This window comes from Caretta caretta, chromosome 3 (genome assembly GCF_965140235.1).
Source record: "Caretta caretta isolate rCarCar2 chromosome 3, rCarCar1.hap1, whole genome shotgun sequence".
Classification (NCBI taxonomy): Eukaryota; Metazoa; Chordata; order Testudines; family Cheloniidae; genus Caretta; species Caretta caretta.
The window spans coordinates 178,124,287-178,146,484 of record NC_134208.1 but is presented as its reverse complement, the minus strand read 5'-3'; the positions used below and the strand labels follow the sequence as shown (position 1 = coordinate 178,146,484).

Here is a 22,198-nt window from a genome sequence, read left to right as displayed (position 1 = left end):
TGTGTGTGATTGAAAATTTGGTCTTAAGTCACTATTTCAATTATAACACATACAAGGCATTCTTCAGCTTCATTTTACTGTTGTGTAACTACAGCGGTACCTAACTATTCTAATCAGGTTAATAATACTTACCTCCAGAACTAGATAGAATCATAGAATATCAGGGTTGGAAGGGACCTCAGGAGGTCATCTAGTCCAACCCCCTGCTCAAAGCAGGGCCAATCCCCAACTAAATCATCCCAGCCAGGGCTTTGTCAAGCCTGACCTTAAAAATATCTAAGGAAGGAGATTCCACCACCTCCCTAGGTAACGCATTCCAGTGTTTCACCACCCTCCTAGTGAAAAAGTTTTTCCTAATATCCAACCTAAACCTCCCCCACTGCAACTTGAGACCATTACTCTTCATTCTGTCATCTGCTACCACTGAGAACAGTTTAGATCCATCCTCTTTGGAACCCCCTTTCAGGTACATGAAAGCAGCTATCAAATCCCCCCTCATTCTTCTCTTCCGCAGACTAAACAATCCCAGTTCCCTCAGCCTCTCCTCATAAGTCATGTGTTCCAGTCCCCTAATCATTTTTGTTCCCCTCCGCTGGACTCTCCAATTTTTCCACATCCTTCTTGTAGTATGGGGCCCAAAACTGGACACAGTACTCCAGATGAGGCCTCACCAATGTCAAATAGAGGGGAACGATCACATCCCTCAATCTGCTGGCAATGCCCCTACTTATACATCCCAAAATGCCATTGGCCTTCTTGGCAACAAGGGCACACCGTTGACTCATATCCAGCTTCTCGTCCACTGTAACCCCTAGGTCCTTTTCTGCAGAACTGCTGCCGAGCCATTCGGTCCCTAGTCTGTAGCGGTGCATGGGATTCTTCCATCCTAAGTGTAGGACTCTGCACTTGTCCTTGTTGAACCTCATCAGATTTCTTTTGGCCCAATCCTCTAATTTGTCTAGGGCCCTCTGTATCCTATCCCTACCCTCCAGCGTATCTACCTCTCCTCCCAGTTTAGTGTCATCTGCAAACTTGCTGAGGGTGCAATCCACACCATCCTCCAGATCATTTATGAAGATATTGAACAAAACCGGCCCTGGAGGTTCATGGAGGTTAAGTCCATAAATGGCTATTAGCCAGGATGGGTAAGGAATGGTGTCCCTAGCCTCTGTTTGTCAGAGGGTAGAAATGAATGGCAGGAGAGAGATCACTTGATCATTACCTGTTAGGTTCACTCCCTACCCCCTCACCCAAAGTGGTCTTTACATGTATGTATGTGCCTTTTCAAAGATATTATACAATTGACAAAAGGTGGCGTACAGCATAAATTTCCCCACAGACCTTGAGGCAGACCCCGCTCTGCACTCAACCTTGTCCCATAGGGCTGGGCTGGCTCTTCACTCTGGGTGCTGCAACATGGCATTCACATCTGGCCTGGCCACCTGTCCATCATGACAGAGGGGTGGCCAGGCTAAACCTGAATGGCTATGGTGCCAGGCTGAAACACCTGGAATGGGGAGCAGGGCCCAGCCCTGCAGAGCAGGAGCCATTGCTGCTGGGTGAGGGCAAGGTGGGCTTCCTCTACCACCCACCACTAATGACTCAAACCCAGGTGCAAAACCTGACTCCACAGTGCAAAACCTGACTCCACACTGCTTACTTCCTTTGTAAATAAAGACCTTTGAGATCCACAGGTGATAAGTGCTACATAAGAGCTATGCATTATTAATTATTATAGTCTACACTAATTGGTAGGGATGGGAGAGGACTCTCAGTGTAGATGTGAGATATGTGGATTTGCACATGCGTGGAGCAATGGCACCATTGAGAGTACCTAGACCTGCTTTAGGGTGTTACTGGCTACCAGCAGAGATGTGAGGAAGTTAGCTAGTGCTCTTGCAATAGCCATTAAGACCAAGGCATCCTGTACTCCTCTGCCCTGTACTCAGCACAGTGGCAGAATCACATTCGTAGAATGCAAACCTCACACTCCATTTTCAGTGTGGATTTGCCATTTACACTGAGCACAGCTCAGTGAAGTTCTGCTGCAATATAAATGTGATGCACCTCCCCTTTAAGTACGGGGAAAATGAAAAGGATTCTCTTCTGTTCCAACTTCCTTGCTCCTACCCAAGTAAAGATACAAACACTTCAGAGGAAAGTTTGTATTTGCAAAACAACAACTGAGGGAAGTTCCTGTTTTAATCAGAAGGTTTCCCCTCAAAATACAACTCACAGATTGGAAGAATGTCACAGCTATGCTAATTCAGGTCTTGCCTTTTCAATAGGAGATGGCAAGGAGAAGAATTCTCTTGCCTCCTTCCATTTGCTTGATTTTTGTTTATCCCACTCCCCCATACAAACACCCTGCACACAGTTTACCACTCCTGCTGCATGAGGGTTGGACCATGCAGGGTTCCCTGACTGTTCATAATCCCAGGTTAGCCCGGTAGGGTAGCTGAAGAGTGTATCTCTTTGAAAAGAACAACAGAAATTAAAGGGCCCACAGATAAATGGGTGCCAATTTGCCCAAAGTTCCAGATTGTTTGGAACCAGAGTTCTGGTTCAGGCCCATCTGTGCTTTGAATCGTGAAACACTTCTTCACTGTCCAAAGTTTGTAACATGAAAAAAGAAAGGCGGGGGAAGGAGAAGAACATTTGGGACATTATGAGTTAGGCCTGGTCTATACAAGAAAGTATATAGTTATTCTGGAATAACTATCTCCCTTTTGGACACTAGTATTCCAATAGAAAAATGATTTTTTTTTCAGTTTAGCAACCTAATGATTTAAGCTAATTTAAAAAAAAAAAAGGGGGGGGGGGGAATAGTCTTATAACAAGGTAAGTGTCTACCCAGAGGTTATAACAGTGTAACTATACTGGTTTAAATTCATATTTTAGCTTGTACAAAAAAACCTCTTCCAATGTAGATACTTCCTTACTGGATAGAGGACACAGACTGACAGATGTTATAGGAGATTAAAGCGCATTTTATCTTGTTTTAATATTTGCCACTGGGCAGGTACCAATCCCATGTTTTCAAACAAGAATGCTGGGCCTCTTGGCTATTTACAAACAGCTGTACCACAAGTCTGCCTGCTCATGAACGTTTGTGGGCGTGTGTTTCCCATATCTGTCAACATCTGCTTTTGCTGTGCAATCTTTTCTGTGAAAACCTCAGGGCAGTTTTACTTCCTCTCTTAAAATGAAAAAATATGGAAAACAAAGCACTCTTGCCCTCCCCCTGGGCTAAGCACACTGTCACACCCCAGATTCTACTGCCCCAAGGCCAGAAGGCTTCAAGTTCAGAACCCAAATTTTGATCCAACATGTTGCACTGCTTCTAGACCACTGGGCCAGCCATGTTTTGTATTTTAAGTGTCCAATTCTACAAGTGCTGTGCACCCTCAAAGACTACAGATGTTAATGGGAATTGAGGTCACTCAGCACCTCACAGATTCAGGGTCTAAGATGGCAAATACTTAGGTCCATCTTTCCTATCCTAGCACAGAGACCATTCTGCCATTTTGGAGAAGCTGCGCAGCTGCAAAGCTAACTGGTAGTTCCACTGATCACTGGAGACTAGACTGGAGACGAATGAAAACATAAAACACAGGTGCCGGTAAAATCAGAACCTAAAAAGACAGCTACTAATCATAAAGGAGTTGGCATTGTTATTGGTTATTTTCCAAAATCACCAGGCACTCCTTCTAAAATACAGTTTCCTTAACTGTCCTTAGAAGGGATCAAGATTGTGGACAGAAAACACTTCTAACTTTCTAATGTTAGAGAAAGAGCTGTGGCTAATCCTTGAAAGCCCCAGAATATGCCTCATTAGCGTACAGAATAGACTGCACATCCTGTCAGCAACAATCAACAGTGTGAGCTCTGGTTAAGAGCCAGATAGCAGACTGTTATTGGAAAGATCCTGCTTTTGGGACCTCGGATTATAAATTTGGGGGTGGGGAGAAGGTTTGAAGGTTTTGTTTGGAATTGAACCATTCCTGAGACAAACATTAAAGGCTTAATTTAAATGCATTTTCTTAGTATTCAGTCTTGTCTGATCTCAGCAGTTTAGTATCTCCTTAATATCCAGAGAAGTCTCTTGCAATGAAACAAAGCCTGCCAGAAATGTACCAGAAGACCAGGAATTTTCATTCGGTTTATGAACAGAAACGATTTCAGTTAATACACCCGGAATTTTTTAAGTTTTCTGATTTTAAGATATTTAGCTGTTATATACTAAATTAAAATGATATGTTATTACCAGAAGAATTAATATTTAGCAGTTCATGTGAACACAAGGAAATATTTATTGAAAATGCAAATATGAAATAAGGAAACTAAGTTAAAAGCGAAGACGCAATCTCCATTCCTCGAATAGATCAGTGGTTTTCAACCTTTTTTATTTGCGGACTCCTAAAATATTTCAAATGGCAGTGTGGACTCCTTTGGAAATCTTAGGCATAATTCTAAGTTCTAAGAAAAATCACTGTTCTATTGTAACGACAACCTTTTGCAGACCCCTTAGACATAGTTTGCAGATCACAGGTTGAAAACTGCTGGAATAGATCGTTTACTAGCTACAGAGAGCCACAGAGCCACACCAGAGCCAGTCTGTGCCTGCTAGAACTAGATAGAGATGCTCTTTTTCTGTACATTTAGGGTATGTCTAGGGGACTCATTCCTCTAGGTCACACTGCACTCACTCACAGGGAAGGTGCAGCGAGGTAAATCTAGCCATGTATCAATCAGAGGCCAAGCTAACCTCCTTGTTCCAATAAGAACAATAACTTAGGTGCACCATTTCTTATTGGAACCCTCCGTGAAGTCCTGCCTGAAATACTCCTTGATGTAAAGCCACCCCCTTTGTTGATTTTAGCTCCCTGAAGCCAACCCTGTAAGCCGTGTCGTCAGTCGCCCCTCCCTCCATCAGAGCAACGGCAGACAATCGTTCCGCGCCTTTTTTCTGTGCGGACGCCATACCAAGGCAAGCATGGAGGCCACTCAGCTCACTTTGGCAATTAGGAGCACATTAAACACCACACGCATTATCCAGCAGTATATGCAGCATCAGAACCTGGCAGAGCGATACTGGGCGAGGAGGCGACGTCAGTGCGGTCACATGCGTGATCAGGACATGGACACAGATTTCTCTGAAAGCATGGGCCCTGCCAATGCATGCATCATGGTGCTAATGGGGCAGGTTCATGCTGTGGAACGCCGATTCTGGGTTCGGGAAACAAGCACAGACTGGTGGGACCGCATAGTGTTGCGGGTCTGGGACGATTCCCAGTGGCTGCGAAACTTTCGCATGCGTAAGGGCGCTTTCATGGAACTTTGTGACCTGCTTTCCCCTGCCCTGAGGCACATGAATACCAAGATGAGAGCAGCCCTCACAGTTGAGAAGCGAGTGGCGATAGCCCTGTGGAAGCTTGCAATGCCAGACAGCTACCAGTCAGTTGGGAATCAATTTGGAGTGGGCAAATCTACTGTGGGGGCTGCTGTGATGCAAGTAGCCTACGCAATCAAAGATCTGCTGATATCAAGGGTAGTGACCCTGGGAAATGTGCAGGTCATAGCTGCAATGGGATTCCCTAACTGTGGTGGGGCCATAGACGGAACTCATATCCCTATCTTGGCACCGGAGCACCAAGCCGCCGAGTACATAAACCGCAAGGGGTACTTTTCGATAGTGCTGCAAGCTCTGGTGGATCACAAGGGACGTTTCACCAACATCAACGTGGGATGGCCGGGAAAGGTACATGACGCTCGCATCTTCAGGAACTCTGGCCTGTTTCAAAAGCTGCAGGAAGGGACTTTATTCCCAGACCAGAAAATAACTAACTGTTGGGGACGTTGAAATGCCTACAGTTATCCTTGGGGACCCAGCCTACCCCTTAATGCCATGCCTCATGAAGCCGTACACAGGCAGCCTGGACAGTAGTCAGGAGCTGTTCAACTACAGGCTGAGCAAGTGCAGAATGGTGGTAGAATGTGCATTTGGACGTTTAAAGGCGTGCTGGCGCAGTTTACTGACTCGCTTAGACCTCAGCGAAACCAATATTCCCACTGTTATTACTACTTGCTGTGTGCTCCACAATATCTGTGAGAGTAAGGGGGAGACGTTTATGGCGGGGTGGGAGGTTGAGGGAAATCACCTGGCTGCTGGTTACGCGCAGCCAGACACCAGGGCGGTTAGAAGAGCACAGGAGGGCGCAGTACGCATCAGAGAAGCTTTGAAAACCAGTTTCATGACTGGCCAGGCTACGGTGTGAAAGTTCCGTTTGTTTCTCCTTGATGAAACCCCCCGCCCCTTGGTTCACTCTACTTTCCTGTAAGCTAACCACCTGCCCCTCCTCCCTTCAATCACCGCTTGCAGAGGCAATAAAGTCATTGTTGCTTCACATTCATGCATTCTTTATTCATTCATCACACAAATAGGGGGATGACTACCAAAGTAGCCTAGGAGGGGTGGTGGAGGAGGGAAGGAAAATGCCACACAGCACTTTAAAAGTTTACAACTTTAAAATTTATTGAATGCCAGCCTTCTTTTTTTTGGGCAATCCTCTGTGGTGGAGTGGCTGGTTGGCCGGAGGCCCCCCCACCGCGTTCTTGGGCATCTGGGTGTGGAGGCTATGGAACTTGGGGAGGAGGGCGGTTGGTTACACAGGGGCTGTAGTGGCAGTCTGTGCTCCAGCTGCCTTTGCTGCAGCTCAACCATACACTGGAGCATACTGGTTTGGTCCTCCAGCAGCCTCAGCATTGAATCCTGCCTCCTCTCATCACGCTGCCGCCACATTTGAGCTTCAGCCCTGTCTTCAGCCCACCACTTACTCTCTTCAGCCCGCCACCTCTCCTCCCGGTCATTTTGTGCTTTCCTGCACTCTGACATTATTTGCCTCCACGCATTCGTCTGTGCTCTGTCAGTGTGGGAGGACAGCATGAGCTCGGAGAACATTTCATCGCGAGTGCGTTTTTTTTTCTTTCTAAGCTTCACTAGCCTCTGGGAAGGAGAAGATCCTGTGATCATTGAAACACATGCAGCTGGTGGAGGAAAAAAAAGGGACAGCGGTATTTAAAAAGACACATTTTATAAAACAGTGGCTACACTCTTTCAGGGTAAACCTTGCTGTTAACATTACATACATAGCACATGTACTTTCATTACAAGGTCGCATTTTGCCTCCCCTCACCGCGTGGCTACCCCCTCAACCTTCCCCCCTCCTTGTGGCTAACAGCGGGGAACATTTCTGTTTAGCCACAGGCAAACAGCCCAGCAGGAATGGGCTCCTCTGAGTGTCCCCTAAAGAAAAGCACTATTTCAACCAGGTGACCATGAATTATATCTCACTCTCCTGAGGATAACACAGAGAGATAAAGAACGGATGTTGTTTGAACGCCAGCAAACATACACTGCAATGCTTTGTTGTACAATGTTTCCCGAGTACGTGTTACTGGCCTGGAGTGGTAAAGTGTCCTACCATGAAGGACGCAATAAGGCTGCCCTCCCCAGAAACCTTTTGCAAAGGCTTTGGGAGTACATCCAGGAGAACCGCGAATGCCAGGGCAAAGTAATCCTTTCACATGCTTGCTTTTAAACCATGTATAGTATTTTAAAAGGTACACTCACCGGAAGTCCCTTCTCCACCTGCTGGGTCCAGGAGGCAGCCTTGGGTGGGTTCGGGGGTACTGGCTCCAGGTCCAGGGTGAGAAACAGTTCCTGGCTGTCGGGAAAACCGGTTTCTCCGCTTGCTTGCTGTGAGCTATCTACAACCTCCTCATCATCATCTTCTTCGTCCCCAAAACCTGCTTCCGTATTGCCTCCATCTCCATTGCAGGAGTCAAACAACACGGCTGGGGTAGTGGTGGCTGAACCCCCTAAAATGGCATGCAGCTCATCATAGAAGCGGCATGTTTGGGGCTCTGACCCGGACCGGCCGTTCGCCTCTCTGGTTTTCTGGTAGGCTTGCCTCAGCTCCTTCAGTTTCACGTGGCACTGCTTCGGGTCCCTGTTATGGCCTCTGTCCTTCATGCCCTGGGAGATTTTGACAAAGGTTTTGGCATTTCGAAAACTAGAACGGAGTTCTGATAGCACGGATTCCTCTCCCCAAACAGCGATCAGATCCCGTACCTCCCATTCGGTCCATGCTGGAGCTCTTTTGCGATTCTGGGACTCCATCATGGTCACCTCTGCTGATGAGCTCTGCATGGTCACCGGCAGCTTGCCACGCTGGCCAAACAGGAAATGAGATTCAAAAGTTCGCGGTTCTTTTCCTGTCTACCTGGCCAGTGCATCTGAGTTGAGAGTGCTGTCCAGAGCAGTCACAATGGAGCACTCTGGGATAGCTCCCGGAGGCCAATACCGTCGAATTGTGTCCACAGTACCCCAAATTCGAGCCGGCAAGGCCGATTTAAGCGCTAATCCCCTTGTTGGGGGTGGAGTAAGGAAATCGATTTTAAGAGCCCTTTAAGTCGAAATAAAGGGCTTCATCGTGTGGACGGGTGCAGGTTTACATCGATTTAATGCTGCTAAATTCAACCTAAAGTCCTAGTGTAGACCAGGGCTTAGAAGAGCAGGCTTAACACCAAAGGCACTTGGTCTAATCCAAAGCCCACTGAAGTCAATAGGAAGATTCCCATTGACTTCAACAGGGCTTGAATCAGGTCCTAAAAGTTCCTGTTATACTGGAAAGACTGAGGTCCTCCCTCTTTCCAGCAAAAGCACATTCTTAACTTTAAGCACATGAGCAGTCCTACTGCCCATGTACTTAAGTGTAAGCATACGCTTAAGGGTTTTGCTGGACTGGGCCTTAAGAGAATAGAAGCAGAAAATATCCCAGCACTCATCATGGAAAAAATTAGCCCCCCAAGAAGAAATAATTTGGGTAAATTCTTCTGCCCTCTGGGACCTTATGCAAGACACCTTATCTCACCTACCAGGAGAAATATACCTCACCATAGACAGCCATACTCTTACACATTCACTTTCTCCTTTTTCTCATTCACACCTACACACTCTCCTTCACTCTCTTCATTTCTTCTTCCCTTATCACTTTTTCTTATTAATGTATGAACACTCACGTTAACAACTCATCAAAAATACCCAGGGACAATCCCTTATCAGTTGTGTTACAGGCTTTGGTTTTATTTGCTTATACACATTAAACATCACATCCTTTCAAATTGTAGAGTGGATTTCCCATTTGTCTGCACCTGTTAAGCCATTTGTATTCCTTCCTTCCTCAAAAATAAAGACTTTTTAAAAAAGTGAACTTTATATTTTACAAGTAGTAGAAAAGATGAGGGGTCTGTCCCAAAGAGCTTACAAACTAGATTCAGACAGATATGATGCAAGGGACAACATTAAAGTTCAATAGTGTGTGGGGACATCATCTGTGGGAAGATCAGTATTGGTGGAGTCTGTGAAATGAACAGGTTTTAAGGAGGTCTATGATAAAGAGGGATGTGTCTTGAAGCACAACGAAGGGGGGGAGGGAGTAAAAGGATGAAAGAAGATGAAAAAATGAGAATAGAAGGAATAAAAGAAAGAATTAGGAGATATGACTGGGTGGAATTTAAGGATTAAGGGAGCTAATAAGAGGAGTGGACAGAAGAGATGTGGGAAGACAGAGTCTTGCCAAGCCCTGAAGGTGAGAACAAGAAGCTTGCATTTGATGTAGGAAAGAACCAGGAAAAGGGATGAGGCAGAGAAAGAGCCAGATAAGGGATTCTGTGGGGGAAGACATGAGGAGAAGAGCAAAAAGGAAGATGATCTCAGCAGCAGTACTCTAAATGAAATGAAGGGCTTGGAGGTGAGATACAGAAATTTTAGCTTCTGATTTGCATATGAACGGGTCACTATGCATATTTGCTATTCAGGCTGTATGACTGGTCACCGATATCAGCTGGCATTATTTCCTTTCCCGAACTAGATGACCTGAGTTTTTTAAATAGGAGGCATAACATTCATTTTTTCCTGCTTGCAAGTTATTCAGGACCATTTGTAAATATTTATTCAGACAAGTATTAATGAAATTTTGGCTTTCCACAGAGATTCCTGTGAATAAAAACGGTCACCCAAAGGCTGCTTTGAGAATAAAGGGACTTGCAAACTCCAGCAAAGCTAATCGTCTGGTTTTATTCACAAGAACATTCACAAATCCTTTTTTTGCACTGTTCAGCCACTGCCACCCACCCTCTCTTCCCCAATTCTTAGAGAGCCTGAAAACCTGCAAACCTTTCATGCACATCAACATTCACTAGGCCTCAGCTCTTAACACAAATGTTTCCTGACATGCCTGCATTCCAGGTGGAGGACTCATTCACTACAGATTTTATAGATATGCCAGGTGTCACTCTGGGCTTGTCTAAACAAACCCTTCCTTTGTGACAAGCCAAGGTGTGAATCTATCCCACACTAGCGTGTTGTGCACTAAATGTCCATGTGGACCCTGTGGCAGTGCACTAGAAATTCCCGAGTGTACTCTGATCTACCCCACTTTGAAAGGAGAATAGAGTAGATCAAAGCACCCGAAGGAACTTTTAGAGTGCGGAAGCATGGTTCACATAGACACTTAGTGCACGGCACACAAGCGCAGGGAACATCCACGCCCTGGTCTGCCATGAACTATGTGTTCATGTTGATAAGCCTCAGTTAGAAGGATCCAGGAGAGACAACAGTCACAGCAGGACTAGGCAGCAGATGGGGTTGCGGAGAAATCATGAACCAACCCATTCCTACTAAGTTGCCAAGGATCACGGGACCAAGACTGCAGGGCTTCAGTATAACTGAAAATTAATCCAATGGAGGCATAATTAATTTCAAGTAGGGCCCCATTCTTGGGTCACAAACCCTGAGGTGGACCATTGGATCAACCGTTTGGTTGCAAGCTACAGCCAGTGCCAGCAAGCCTGGAGATATAGAATCTGACCACAGCCCCTTGCATTCTTTTGTGTTTGGAAAATGCATAGCCCATTATGGGCATTACCAAAAACAAACTAATAATAGTGAATCCTAGCTCTAAGAACATGCTATGGGTGGTGAGAGGTTAAATATTTCAGGTGTGGAACCTCAATATGACACCTGGTAAAGAAAAAAAAAAATCCTTGGGCATCAGCTTACAGGCAACAGCCTGAATGTAATTTAATTTCTTTCCTCCTCCTCCTTTTTTTTTATTTTTAGTTCTCTCAGAAGCAAGTGGAATCTAAGCCTGAAATCTGTTCTGACACAGCCTCAAAGCTTCCCAGAAATAAGAGACAGACACAGATACACGGAGCCTCTTCTGCGTGCTCCGTGTTGAATAGGGAAAGAAGAGAGCAACAGCAGCAGAATAGGACTCCAGACTGCAGGGATGGAGCCCAGGAAGCTGAAAAATGACAGGAGGTTAAAAACAAAGATACCCAAAGCTACATTAAAGCACTGCTAATTCTCATGCTGCATTATTTCATTATTTGTCAGCGGGAGTTTGGATGACTGGCTAACTCTTCCTCTAGGCCACAGGGAAGCGCACACAGCTCTCAGAGAAATGTATTACCAAGCTGTGAACTGCCACTGATGATATAATAATCTGGGTTATTCCTCCCCACCCCCCGCATCCTCTTTGATGGAAGCTGAACAGTTGTTAGTAGCATAAACCTGAGAGATGTTTTCCCTGAAATAGAGAGTGCCTGTTCCAGCAAACCAGGTTATTTGACCAGAGCTTTTGGTGTGTACTTGAGCCAAGCCCATGGGCACACTGACAAGGATGGGGGAACAGCAGATGCTGTCTCCTGGCATACAGCCACCCATCTGGTTTTTAATTGGCTCAACTTATTTATCAAAAGGTTGAAGCCCCACCACACTGAACCTGCTTTTATGAACAGCCGCTGCTGCTCCCGCAAACTGATGGCAGAGAGGAGTAGGATGAGGACAGCTTTACAGATGAAAACAAGGAGATGTGGGGCAACAGACTAGAGAAGCACCTACCAGGATGGAAAAAGTTGGGGCATTTCAAACAATACCACCATTGCTTTGGTCTTTAATTTTAACTGTAACAAGAATAGGACTGGGTTTTTTTATGATTATTAAATTTCTGTATTGGATTGTAGGCAGGGATACAATTATTCAATCAATTCAAAGAAGAGGGGATGTTGCAGCCCAAAGAGAGAGAAAAGAAATGAAAAGCAAACAGTGAACAAAGAGACAAAGAGAAGAAAAGAAAAAGTGAATGAGAGGAGGCCCCTGGGGTGTTCAGTGACTAATGGACAAAGTGGAAGTAGAATACAGGGGGTTGCAGCATACAGAATGGCTCACTGATTACGCATGACAAGAAACTAAGCCCACACGTTTTAAAGTTGGTTGAATCTGTTAAGTATTTTGTGCCAACCTTTCCAATGCTGCCAAATTACATGGCACCCAAGTTCAGCCCTCTACATGGGGCTATTGAGGTCTCACCCCTCTGCAGTACTAGCTGTTCAATCACCAGGGAGGCACATAGAAGCCAGCATTTTTGGTAGTTCCTGACACTGAGAGACTTTGAAATCGCTCCAGTATGAAGAGCTGTGGAATGAGTGGGAACCATCATTTAGAGCAGTGGCAATTCTTTACTCACAGAGTATTCCCACAGCACCTGAAACAGTGTCAGACCCAGAACCTACCAGTGCCAATAGGCATCAGTGTCCTTTAGCTATTTACACATACTGGTCAGAGACCAATAGAGACAGAAGAGTGTTTTCTACTGAGACTCATCTCCCAACTTCCAGTCTAGTTCCCTAGCCACTAGCCCATGCTACCTATTAAAGCTAATCTTAGACTAGACTCCATTTGGCTCCATGATTTTTTAAAGCTCTATAATGACCTCCCTAGAATTCATAAAGAAGCAGACGGCACAGGGAGGTCTCCCCATTGAAGCCAATCCATTAAGGGAGGTTAATAACACGGGACAGTCAAGAGCTGCAAGATGTTCAGAATTTGATGCATGTCTGTAGGCATTAGCTCATCTACATGTATTTGTACAATGGTACCTTGACCATAATTAGGGACACGGAACTACTTCAATTCAAATTTGAAATTATTATTATTGACAGCACCAACTTGTGCTGTGATCCCATAAGATTTCACAAACTCTTCAAAATTAGATAAAATCAGTGTGACATTCTGTACCTTGGGGGAGCGTATTGTAACCCTCATATTCTTCATTTTCATATCATCGTGATTTCACATATAAAGCATGTCTTGTAAGGTATCAGGGGAAAGCTATGATCTGCTGAAAGTCATTTCTCTATTCATATACGTGCATCATTAATGCATAAAAAGTTATGAAAACTGTGTCATATAGTGGTCACTAAAGCATGCTGCAAGTTGGGGAATCAGCCAAATATTAGCTCCCCAGAGGCAACAGCAAGGAAAGTAACCAATGCCCAGCACGCTCGGGCGGGGTGCCAAACAACCCATCAACAGCCATTGTCCAGCAATGGAGCTACAATGCGATGACTCACTTGCCTGAGGCCCCACCAGGGGAATTGCTCAACCTTGCTTTTGTATACAAAAACCTGTAGGAGAACACTTCAACCTCTCTGGACACACAATAGCAGATTTAAAGGTAGCCATCCTGCAGCAAAAAAACTTTAGGACCAGACTTCAAAGAGAAACTGCTGAGCTTCAATTCATATGCAAATTTGACACCATCAGCTCAGGATTAAACACAGGCTGTGAATGGCTAGCCAACTACAAAAGCAGTTTCTCCTCCCTTGGTGTTCACACCTCAACTGCTAGAAGAGGGCCCCATCCTCCCTGATTGAACTAACCTCGTTATCCCTAGCCTGATTCTTGCTTGCATATTTATACCTGTCTCTGGAAATTTCCACTACATGCATACGACAAAGCGGGTATTCACTCACAAAAGCTTATGCTCCAATACGTCTGTTAGTCCATAAGGTGCCACAGGACTCTCTGCCACTTTTACAGATCCAGACTAACAGGGTTACCCCTCTGATACTTGCTTAAGGAGACTCAGCAATGCCACACAGACATGCCTGGACTTGTGTTCTACAAGCACATGGACTGAGAGTATAAAACAGGCAGAGCGGACGCATACTGGGCCCTTCTCCTGCCCCCACCTATGCTGCAAGCAAGCAAGACATGGAGAAGAAGACGACAAGACTCCAACACAGGAGATTGGCCCAAGTTGAAGGAACAAACCTGTATAAAGGACTGCAATATCCAGTGGGGTGAGAAAAACTGCTTCATCCAGTTGCTGCTCAGCCTAAGAGGGTTGAGAGTTTAGACTGCGTGCTTATATTTTATTTGATTTTGGTAACCACTCTGACTTGTTATACTTTGATTTATAATCACTTAAAATCTATCTTTATAGTTAATAAATCTGTCTGTTTATTCTACCTGAAGCAATGCATTTGGTTTGAAGTGTCTCAGAGGCTCCCCTTGGGAAAACAAGCCTGGTACATATAAAATTCTTTATTAAATTGACAAACTCATAAGCTTGCAGTGTCCAGTGGGCATATTGGCTAGTGACATTCACTTGCAAGTAGCTGGGAGCAGCTTACATGCCAGAGGCTGTGCGTGAACAGCCCAGGAGTGGGGGTTCTCACAGAAGAGCAGGGTAAGGCTGGCTCCCAGAGTCAAGGATTGGAGTGACCTAGCAGATCCACTGGTCCAGACAATACCAGAGGGGAACGTCACAGTCAGCACTCGGCTGGAAGAATTATAAGGAATGGCGGGTGCATCAGGAAGCAGCTCTAGTAGTTCAGTAGGTGGCTCTCTTTTCTCTGAATTCATACTGGACAAATGCCTGAACACTGAGGGAGTGGCCTAGTGGTGCAGACTGTGTCAGCTTTCTAATGAAAATAACAAATGATTTGATCATCTGCAATCATTTAAAATCTCATAGCACTTTCTGTAGATAGTTTAAAGATGACTGGCTAGACATCACTTGGATTGGCATGACTCATTCCAGGGCTGAACATAGCCCACAAGCTAGAACACAGTTTGTCCTTATCCATGTCAGCTGGCCAAATTGTTGCACTTGAACCATGTTTTAAAAGATTTATAAACAGGTTCAGCAAACTGTTCTTGGGATCCAGGGAGGACAGGGCCTTAAATCACATTTGGCCCAATGAAACATGTTAAATATACTGTACCCTGTATGGACGTGGAATAAACTGAAAGTTATAGCTTGTTCCAGAAAGCTTTTAAATCTCTGGGACACTGTTAACCATAGGTCCAGTTGTGTCTCTAAATAGGCAAGAGTGATCTGTACAGGTGTACAAGTTTTAGTGCTTTTCTGCTCCCTTGAGGCAGCTCTTTTAGGCCCTCAGACTAATAAAATACTCATTTGCTGTTCACTCCACACTTTTCTATTTGTGAAAACCTATAATTCTAATGTAACCTGAACAAGACACTGCTTACTGCTCAATGTGGGTCCAATCTTAGGAATAACTGGGCTCTCTGGGGAACAGATCAGAACAGACTTGGGCTCTTTGGGTAACAGCTCATCTGCTGGTGTAAATCAGCACAGCTCCAGTGAAATCAATGGAACTATACCAAGTTACATCAGCTGAGGATCTGGCTCTTAACTTCAACAGGAGCTGAAGGTATTCAGCTCTTTTCTGGCTCAGGCTCTGTATGTATTGATTGCATTGTATAGTAAAGTATATTTTTATTTCAATTTACTTTGCAATGGAGATCTCTTTAGAGATGCATAATGGGCATTTTGGACACACTAAATCACATTGGCATATTCAATTTTTATTTATTTTTGTTTTTTTAAAGTGTTCCAGGATACTGTGTACAAAGCTGGTACTATAAATTAAATGATTGCTTGATTAACCAGCAAAGAAACAGTTCTGTACTCCCCACGACACATTACAATTATCCAGATGCATAAATGGTGTTGAAATTATTTCAGTTGCTAACAGTGTACTGCTTGCATCTGGACAGTAAACTGTCAGGGTATAGTAATGCACCAGAAGCATACAGTAGAGAGACAAAGAAAGCACGAGTTTGCTTTTTCATTTGTATAAATGATGTTCTTATTTCACCCTTTTTCTGGCTAAATGGCAATCAAATATTTATATTTATTTTATAATTCAACTAATAATACACTAGTCACATTTCCAGCAAGTTAGGAATTAATCAGATCTTACACTTCCTGAAAACCAAAGTGAAAAACAGTTAATATTTTTTCCCGTTAGATTGTTCAATTAAATATTGATCCAGCTCTCTATTTACATTGCCATTGATCACTGCTTTTCTAACTTGTCCAGTTTCAGTTTACAGTGATTTGATTCTAATTGTATTACCATGTAATTTAAATGCACATAATTACTGTAATTATGACATTTAGGGAAACAGCTTTCCCATGGCAGAAACTTTTTAAGTTTACTGGCAAACCTACTTTTGCTGACAGAAGAATAGGTTACTACCTACTAGTGGATGGGGGACTATGTAAGATTGACTTTTTTTACAATCAATTTCTGTAGTTTTAAAGGGACTCCACCCATTTTTGCCCAGTTTTACATCCCTGCAATCCCACTGACTTCAGTGTCAGGGTAGAATCTAGCCCATTCACTGAAAGAAGAACAAGAATGTGTGTACTAATATATATATAAATTTTTGATTACCTGACAGTATTTCAGTGCTGTTATCTCCATCTATATATTCTGCCACAATCCATAGAATCAGCAGTGCCTTCTTCAGACAAAATACTTACATAGTACAGCACTACTCAGTGTGAGAAATGGTGGCAGAATCGGGCCCCCATGGAATAGTGCTTGCAGTTCAGTGAGAGCGGACATTTCCATACTTCATTGGACATGATCCCATTCAGGGAAGTAAGGGCCTGATCCAAATAGAAAGACTCCCATTGACTCCAGTGGGTTTTAGATAGGCTTTAAATTGGGGCACAGAAAATACATCTTGCCATGGGGAACAACTGGATAAACAACTGTTAAACACACATCCCCCCTCTTTCTCAATTTGTGTTTATCTACGGCTTGCTTGTCACTTTGCAATCTGCCATGAGTAAAGGGCTGTGCACAGATGGACTGCCCCAGGAGCAGACCAGGCAGGGAGTTATGACTCACTCCCATTTATCTCCCAGACTCTCCTCTTGTTACCCCAGCAGCATACTCCTTTTCATATTTTAGCTGTGCATCGAATTATGGGGTGCCTTATGCCGCCTTACTCCCTTCCCGCCATAAGGGAAGATGGCTCTTATTTTTTAATCACTAGATTTTGCCTTATAACAGCTTTGAGTGTCCCTCCAATTCCTCATACACCCCAAAGATGAGGTAAGACAAGTTCTAGTCTTAAAGGAAATCAGCAGCTGGAATGGCAAGGTGCGTTTCCCAAATCCTAACCTACACCATTGGAATGACAAGATGGCAGCTCATCCTTTTCTTTATTAGAGTTAGGACACCTTTTAACTTTTTTTTAACTGATTAACTTTTCTTTGTATTCAGATGGCTCCAGACTGAGCCTGAATCTATGCACAGCTGAAAGAGGGTGCTCCGGGGTGACAGTAGCAGACCAGGGGGGCTGGGGCATCTGCACAGAGGGGAGCGAGGGAGGTGGCTGAGGAATATTAAAAAAAAAAACAACAAGGAAGCGTACTGTTTCTCTGTTTAATACTATGAACTCTTCAAGGCAGGCACCGTGTCTTTCTATGTGTTTTTATGGCTTCTAGCACAACGATCTTAATTGTGGCCTCTATGTACTCTTGTAATACACATCATCATCATCCTGATGTTTCGTTCAGTGCTGAAATCTAATCAAGTGCTGAAGATTATGCAGTCTGGGCAAAACACAAATTAATGGGGTTCAAACAGTCGTCTAATTCTGCACTTGTAATCTGTAAACTGCAGATGGGACCAAAAGAGAGGCTACTAATAAGCACCTGATCGCAGGCAAAAATCAGGTGGGTAGGCCTCTAAATGTTATAACTGGAACCGATAGCTGCAGGTGCATAGTTTGAACCAACAGTGGACTGTGAGCACACAATGAAATGGTTGCTGTTAGATATTTGATCCTTAATATTTAAAGAGAGGAAGAAAGGAAACAAGCTAAGCTAGCAGGAAAGCAGTAGCACAATGTACGGTAGACACAAGAATTCTGTTCCATTTCTTTTCCCTCAGTGTAGTAGCCTAGTCCTTTCATCTCAACAAATATCAAGGGCCCATTTTATTCCAATGGTAGAGGCCTTGGTTACAGCTTCAGTGCCTACAGAAAACGTGAGATCATCACAATGATTTTACTTTCAGAACGGAACCTCAAAGGGTTCATTCATTCTATTATTTCAGTTATATCTGCAGGCTCGTTATAGCAGAAGACTGCATGTATAGCAAGTAACGTGGGAGGAAAATGCAGCCTTCCCTAGTGCAAAGTTTGTGTTTAGCAGGAGCCACAGGATTGTTCATAAGTTAATAAGTATCAATCTATTAGATGACGGTCATCTCTTTGTGATATTTATAAATAGGCAGGAACCCTTTATTAGTATGCTGGCTTGCACTAGATTTATCATTATTGTGTAAGATGGTTTCGTCTAGGCTTGAGTCCTGCAAGAAGAATCGCTAGGCTGGCTCTCTGAGCTCACACAGAGCCCCACTGACTTCATGGTCTGTGTGAATGCCTGGGTCTGCCGGAGTGATTCTCCTCACAGGACCAGGACCGAGTTTCAAAAACTAGGCAGAAGACGTTTCCTAATCATGATCACCGCAGGATACTCTAGTTCTAAGTGGTGAATACAATTTTTATCTTGAAAACCATCTGATGAGAAAGGGTAAGCAGAATGTTCAGCATAACCTGCTGGCTGTTTGCACTTTGCTTTTTAAAAATCTCTCTTTTAAGTATCAGACATTCAATTTCTGAATTAAAAAAGATTAAATTTGAGCGTGAATTTTAGTGCTCTGGAAAGGGGTCACACGGATCACCGTGGAGCGAGACACCCTATCACCTGAACAGACACGGCCTGGGCAGTGGCAGTAGCAGCTTCCCCACATGGTATCCCCCAGGGCCCTCACGCGTGACCTGGAGGGGCCAGCTCTTCAGTGAGATGATATTTCTTGTCTTTTTTCAACTCGTGTCAGACCTTTAACATTATAACACAGCTTATTTTGGCATGTGATTGCCTTTGAAAAACATATATTGCTAGATTCTCAGCTGGTGTAAGTTTATGTCGCTCCACTGACTTCAATTGAATTATGCTGATTTACACAGCTACGGATCTGGCTCCTAGGGTGAAAAAATAGCAGATTTTCCACTCAACCGAAGCTGATTTTTATGATGTTTTCTTTTATGCCTGTCACCTCTTTTGTTTGATTTAAAATTTCCATCTGTAATCCCTTATTGGCTGCAGGAAGACAGCAGTGGAAAAGCAAGCTCTCATTCCATTAATTAAACCAAGCAGCAAAAGACTGGCAGATGTTTCTGCTTTTTAGGATAAACAGAATTTCACGGGCGCGGTCTCCCAGCCCCACTCTGTTTCTGGAGCATGTATATACAAAAGCCTGACCCAGGGACTCAAGAACAAAGGACTGAGCTGTCCAGCAGAGCTGTATGACTAATAGACGAGGGGCCAGGTTCACTCTACCCCCACCACAGCCATTAGAATGTGAACTTTAATGATTTGGATTCTGTTCTGGAAATTAACCTGAACAAGCAACCCTAGGCTACCCAGGGAAATAATTCCTCATCATCTTGTATTTTTTCTTTGCTCTACTGTGCCAGTGAATCTCATTTCAAAATTTCACTGCTGATATATATTTCACAGGGTTGTTGGGTTTTTTTACTGCACTATGGCACTGGCACTGCGGTACCTAATACATTATGTAAGAAGAATTGCATCAGCTCACTTACCCAGTGCAGTGGCCCAATGCAGACCTTAGCAGCCAGAAGAGGAACCATGGGATCTGCAGGACGCAACTTAGCACACTCTCTGAGCACTGACACAGCATATGCTGACTGGAGGACATGGAAAAAACAGGAGTCTGATTAGACAATGCAATTCAGTGAAATGCACGCAACAGTTACACTAGTCAGCAAAAATTCATGCATCCGCAACAAGTGAGTTGCTTTGCTTTCCTCCCCCAGCAAGAAACATATTGTTTTCAAAATGCCAAACAGCTAGACCCAGCAGCAAAAGGTGCAAGAGAACCATTTTCCCAATAAGTCCTATTTTCCCAATAAGTCAAAACACAGGCTTGTACTATTTCTATTCTTTATCTCCCCCTGGAGCCCTGCAGTAATTCACAGTGACTACAGACACACCTTCTAAAGACCCTGAAAGGAACTTGGGGAGCCTCCCCTTCAGCTAATTAAATCAAGACAAACTGAATCTTGCAGAGGTTTGGGCATTTAAATCAGTCTCTGTCTGGTGGATTTGGGTGGATTTTGTTTTTGTTCGAGTTCAGTAGCAAACGGTAATACCACCATGGGCCCACAGACCACTGAGTTGACTTGACAAATGTAGCACAATGAACTATTCAGCAGGTGCCGAGAGAGGGCAGGCTGGATATGGTCACTATGCCCGGTAGAAGAATCTAAACTTCAATACAGGTGGTATGCGTAGCATATGTTAGCTCTCACAGTCTCCCTGGGATTAGATTACAATTAATGAATTACATTTAATAAATTTAGCACTTGCACAGCACTTTTCATCTTTAAAGTGCTTTACAAACATTAACTAATCTTTAGAACATGCCTTGAGGTCGGCACACCCATGGCCACCTAGAAATCTCACAGAAATATGGGGACAAAACCCAAAATCTCCTGCTCCAAAAGCACATGTCCTTACCACTCAGTCTAAAATAGAGTCTCTATTAGCAGTCTGGGGCTTATGACACACAATTGTGCAGTTCTCATTCCAACAACCTAAAGGCAGTAGTACAACAATAGTAATGTAATACTATCAATAGCCTCATTTTACAGATGAAGGAAGAGAAAGAGGTTAAGGGAATTGTCTAAGGCCAGGAGAGTCAGGTCAGAGCTGGAATTAGAATTAATACATTCCAGACTCCCATTCCTAGGGCAGTACCCAAAATGGCTGGTGTGTTTACAAGAGTTAACAGCTCTCGACATTGTTTTACTTTTGTTTGTATTTGTGGTTTTGTGGCAAGAGTCTTGGAATTACAAAGGCACCTTCTTTCGCTCTCACATGGCTCTGGCCATGGTGTTTGATACAGGGGCTCTCTTTACCCTCCTTGAGTTACAAGTTTTGACATGGTTCACGAAAGGATCATGAGCTGGCATATTCCAAGCCCCTCCTTCTGTCTGTATTCCAGCCACAGCTCTATTACAAGGCAATACATACCTTACCCTAGGGAGCATCAACAGAGGGACACTCCCAACTCCTAGTACCTCAACATGTGAGAGTTTATTCTTAAGACTGGGTTTGCAAAGGGCTGCACTGTCCACCTTTATTTACAAGTATTACAAATTAAACAAACATGGGCGGGGGAATCTCAACTCTGGTCAAGCAGAGCTCAGATGCAGAGGAAACAGATCCAGTCTGCTTTTAACTGCATTTGTGTAATCAAGAAAGTGAAGTTCTATGTTTGCTGGCAACTGTCTTTTGGGTCAGAAATAAGATGGTTGGTGAGATGTCTAAGCTATGAGTCACACACAAGTCCAGGGAGGTCATGAGCATCATCCCTTTTTTTTTTTATGGTCAGATGGGTGGGGATCCCATGGGGAAAAGCTGAACCCACTGGTTTAATGTGAATTTTCACCCATCAAAAATATACATTCAATACTTTAGCGGATCAGCTCCATACTTTTCAACTTTGGGTTGTATTAACTGTACCACCTTGGCACGTAGGGTTTTTTTTGTAATGTGGAGCAAATAGGTGCATCTCTCAGCACATCGTTTTTTTGATCTCAAGTCCAACATCTGCAAGAATCCACTTTCCTAGAAAGTCTTCCCCATCCCAATTCGTTAGATGTAAACTATTCCCCGTCCAAATATATAAAAGAATCTCTGTCTACTTTTGACAAGGATACTACTCTCACAGCTTCTGTCAAGTCACGTGCAGTGATGGTGAAGAAGTCTGGTAATAGATTGTTCTAAATACAATATTTTTGAAGGGGCCCATACTCATCATTTTGTGGAGCTTCAAAGGTACAGAAACTTTCAATTGTAGAAGCAAGGCAATACACTATGATAAGGATGTGGGGGGCCAGGGGAAACCAGTCAGTTTTCTTCCT

The 22,198-nt window shown here is 43.9% G+C and overlaps 1 protein-coding gene across 8 annotated transcripts in view; it reads right to left on the bottom strand.

Annotated features, from left to right (window-relative positions):
* The window catches only part of TTC7A (tetratricopeptide repeat domain 7A), a 279,526-nt gene that overhangs the window by 156,248 nt on the left and 101,080 nt on the right, over window positions 1-22,198 (bottom strand). For all 8 annotated transcript variants that reach the window (XM_048842851.2, XM_075127149.1, XM_048842845.2 and 5 more), the window contains one exon: window positions 19,853-19,957. In XM_048842851.2, the coding sequence (XP_048698808.2) occupies window positions 19,853-19,957 (105 nt within the window). The remainder of the gene's footprint in view (window positions 1-19,852; window positions 19,958-22,198) is intronic.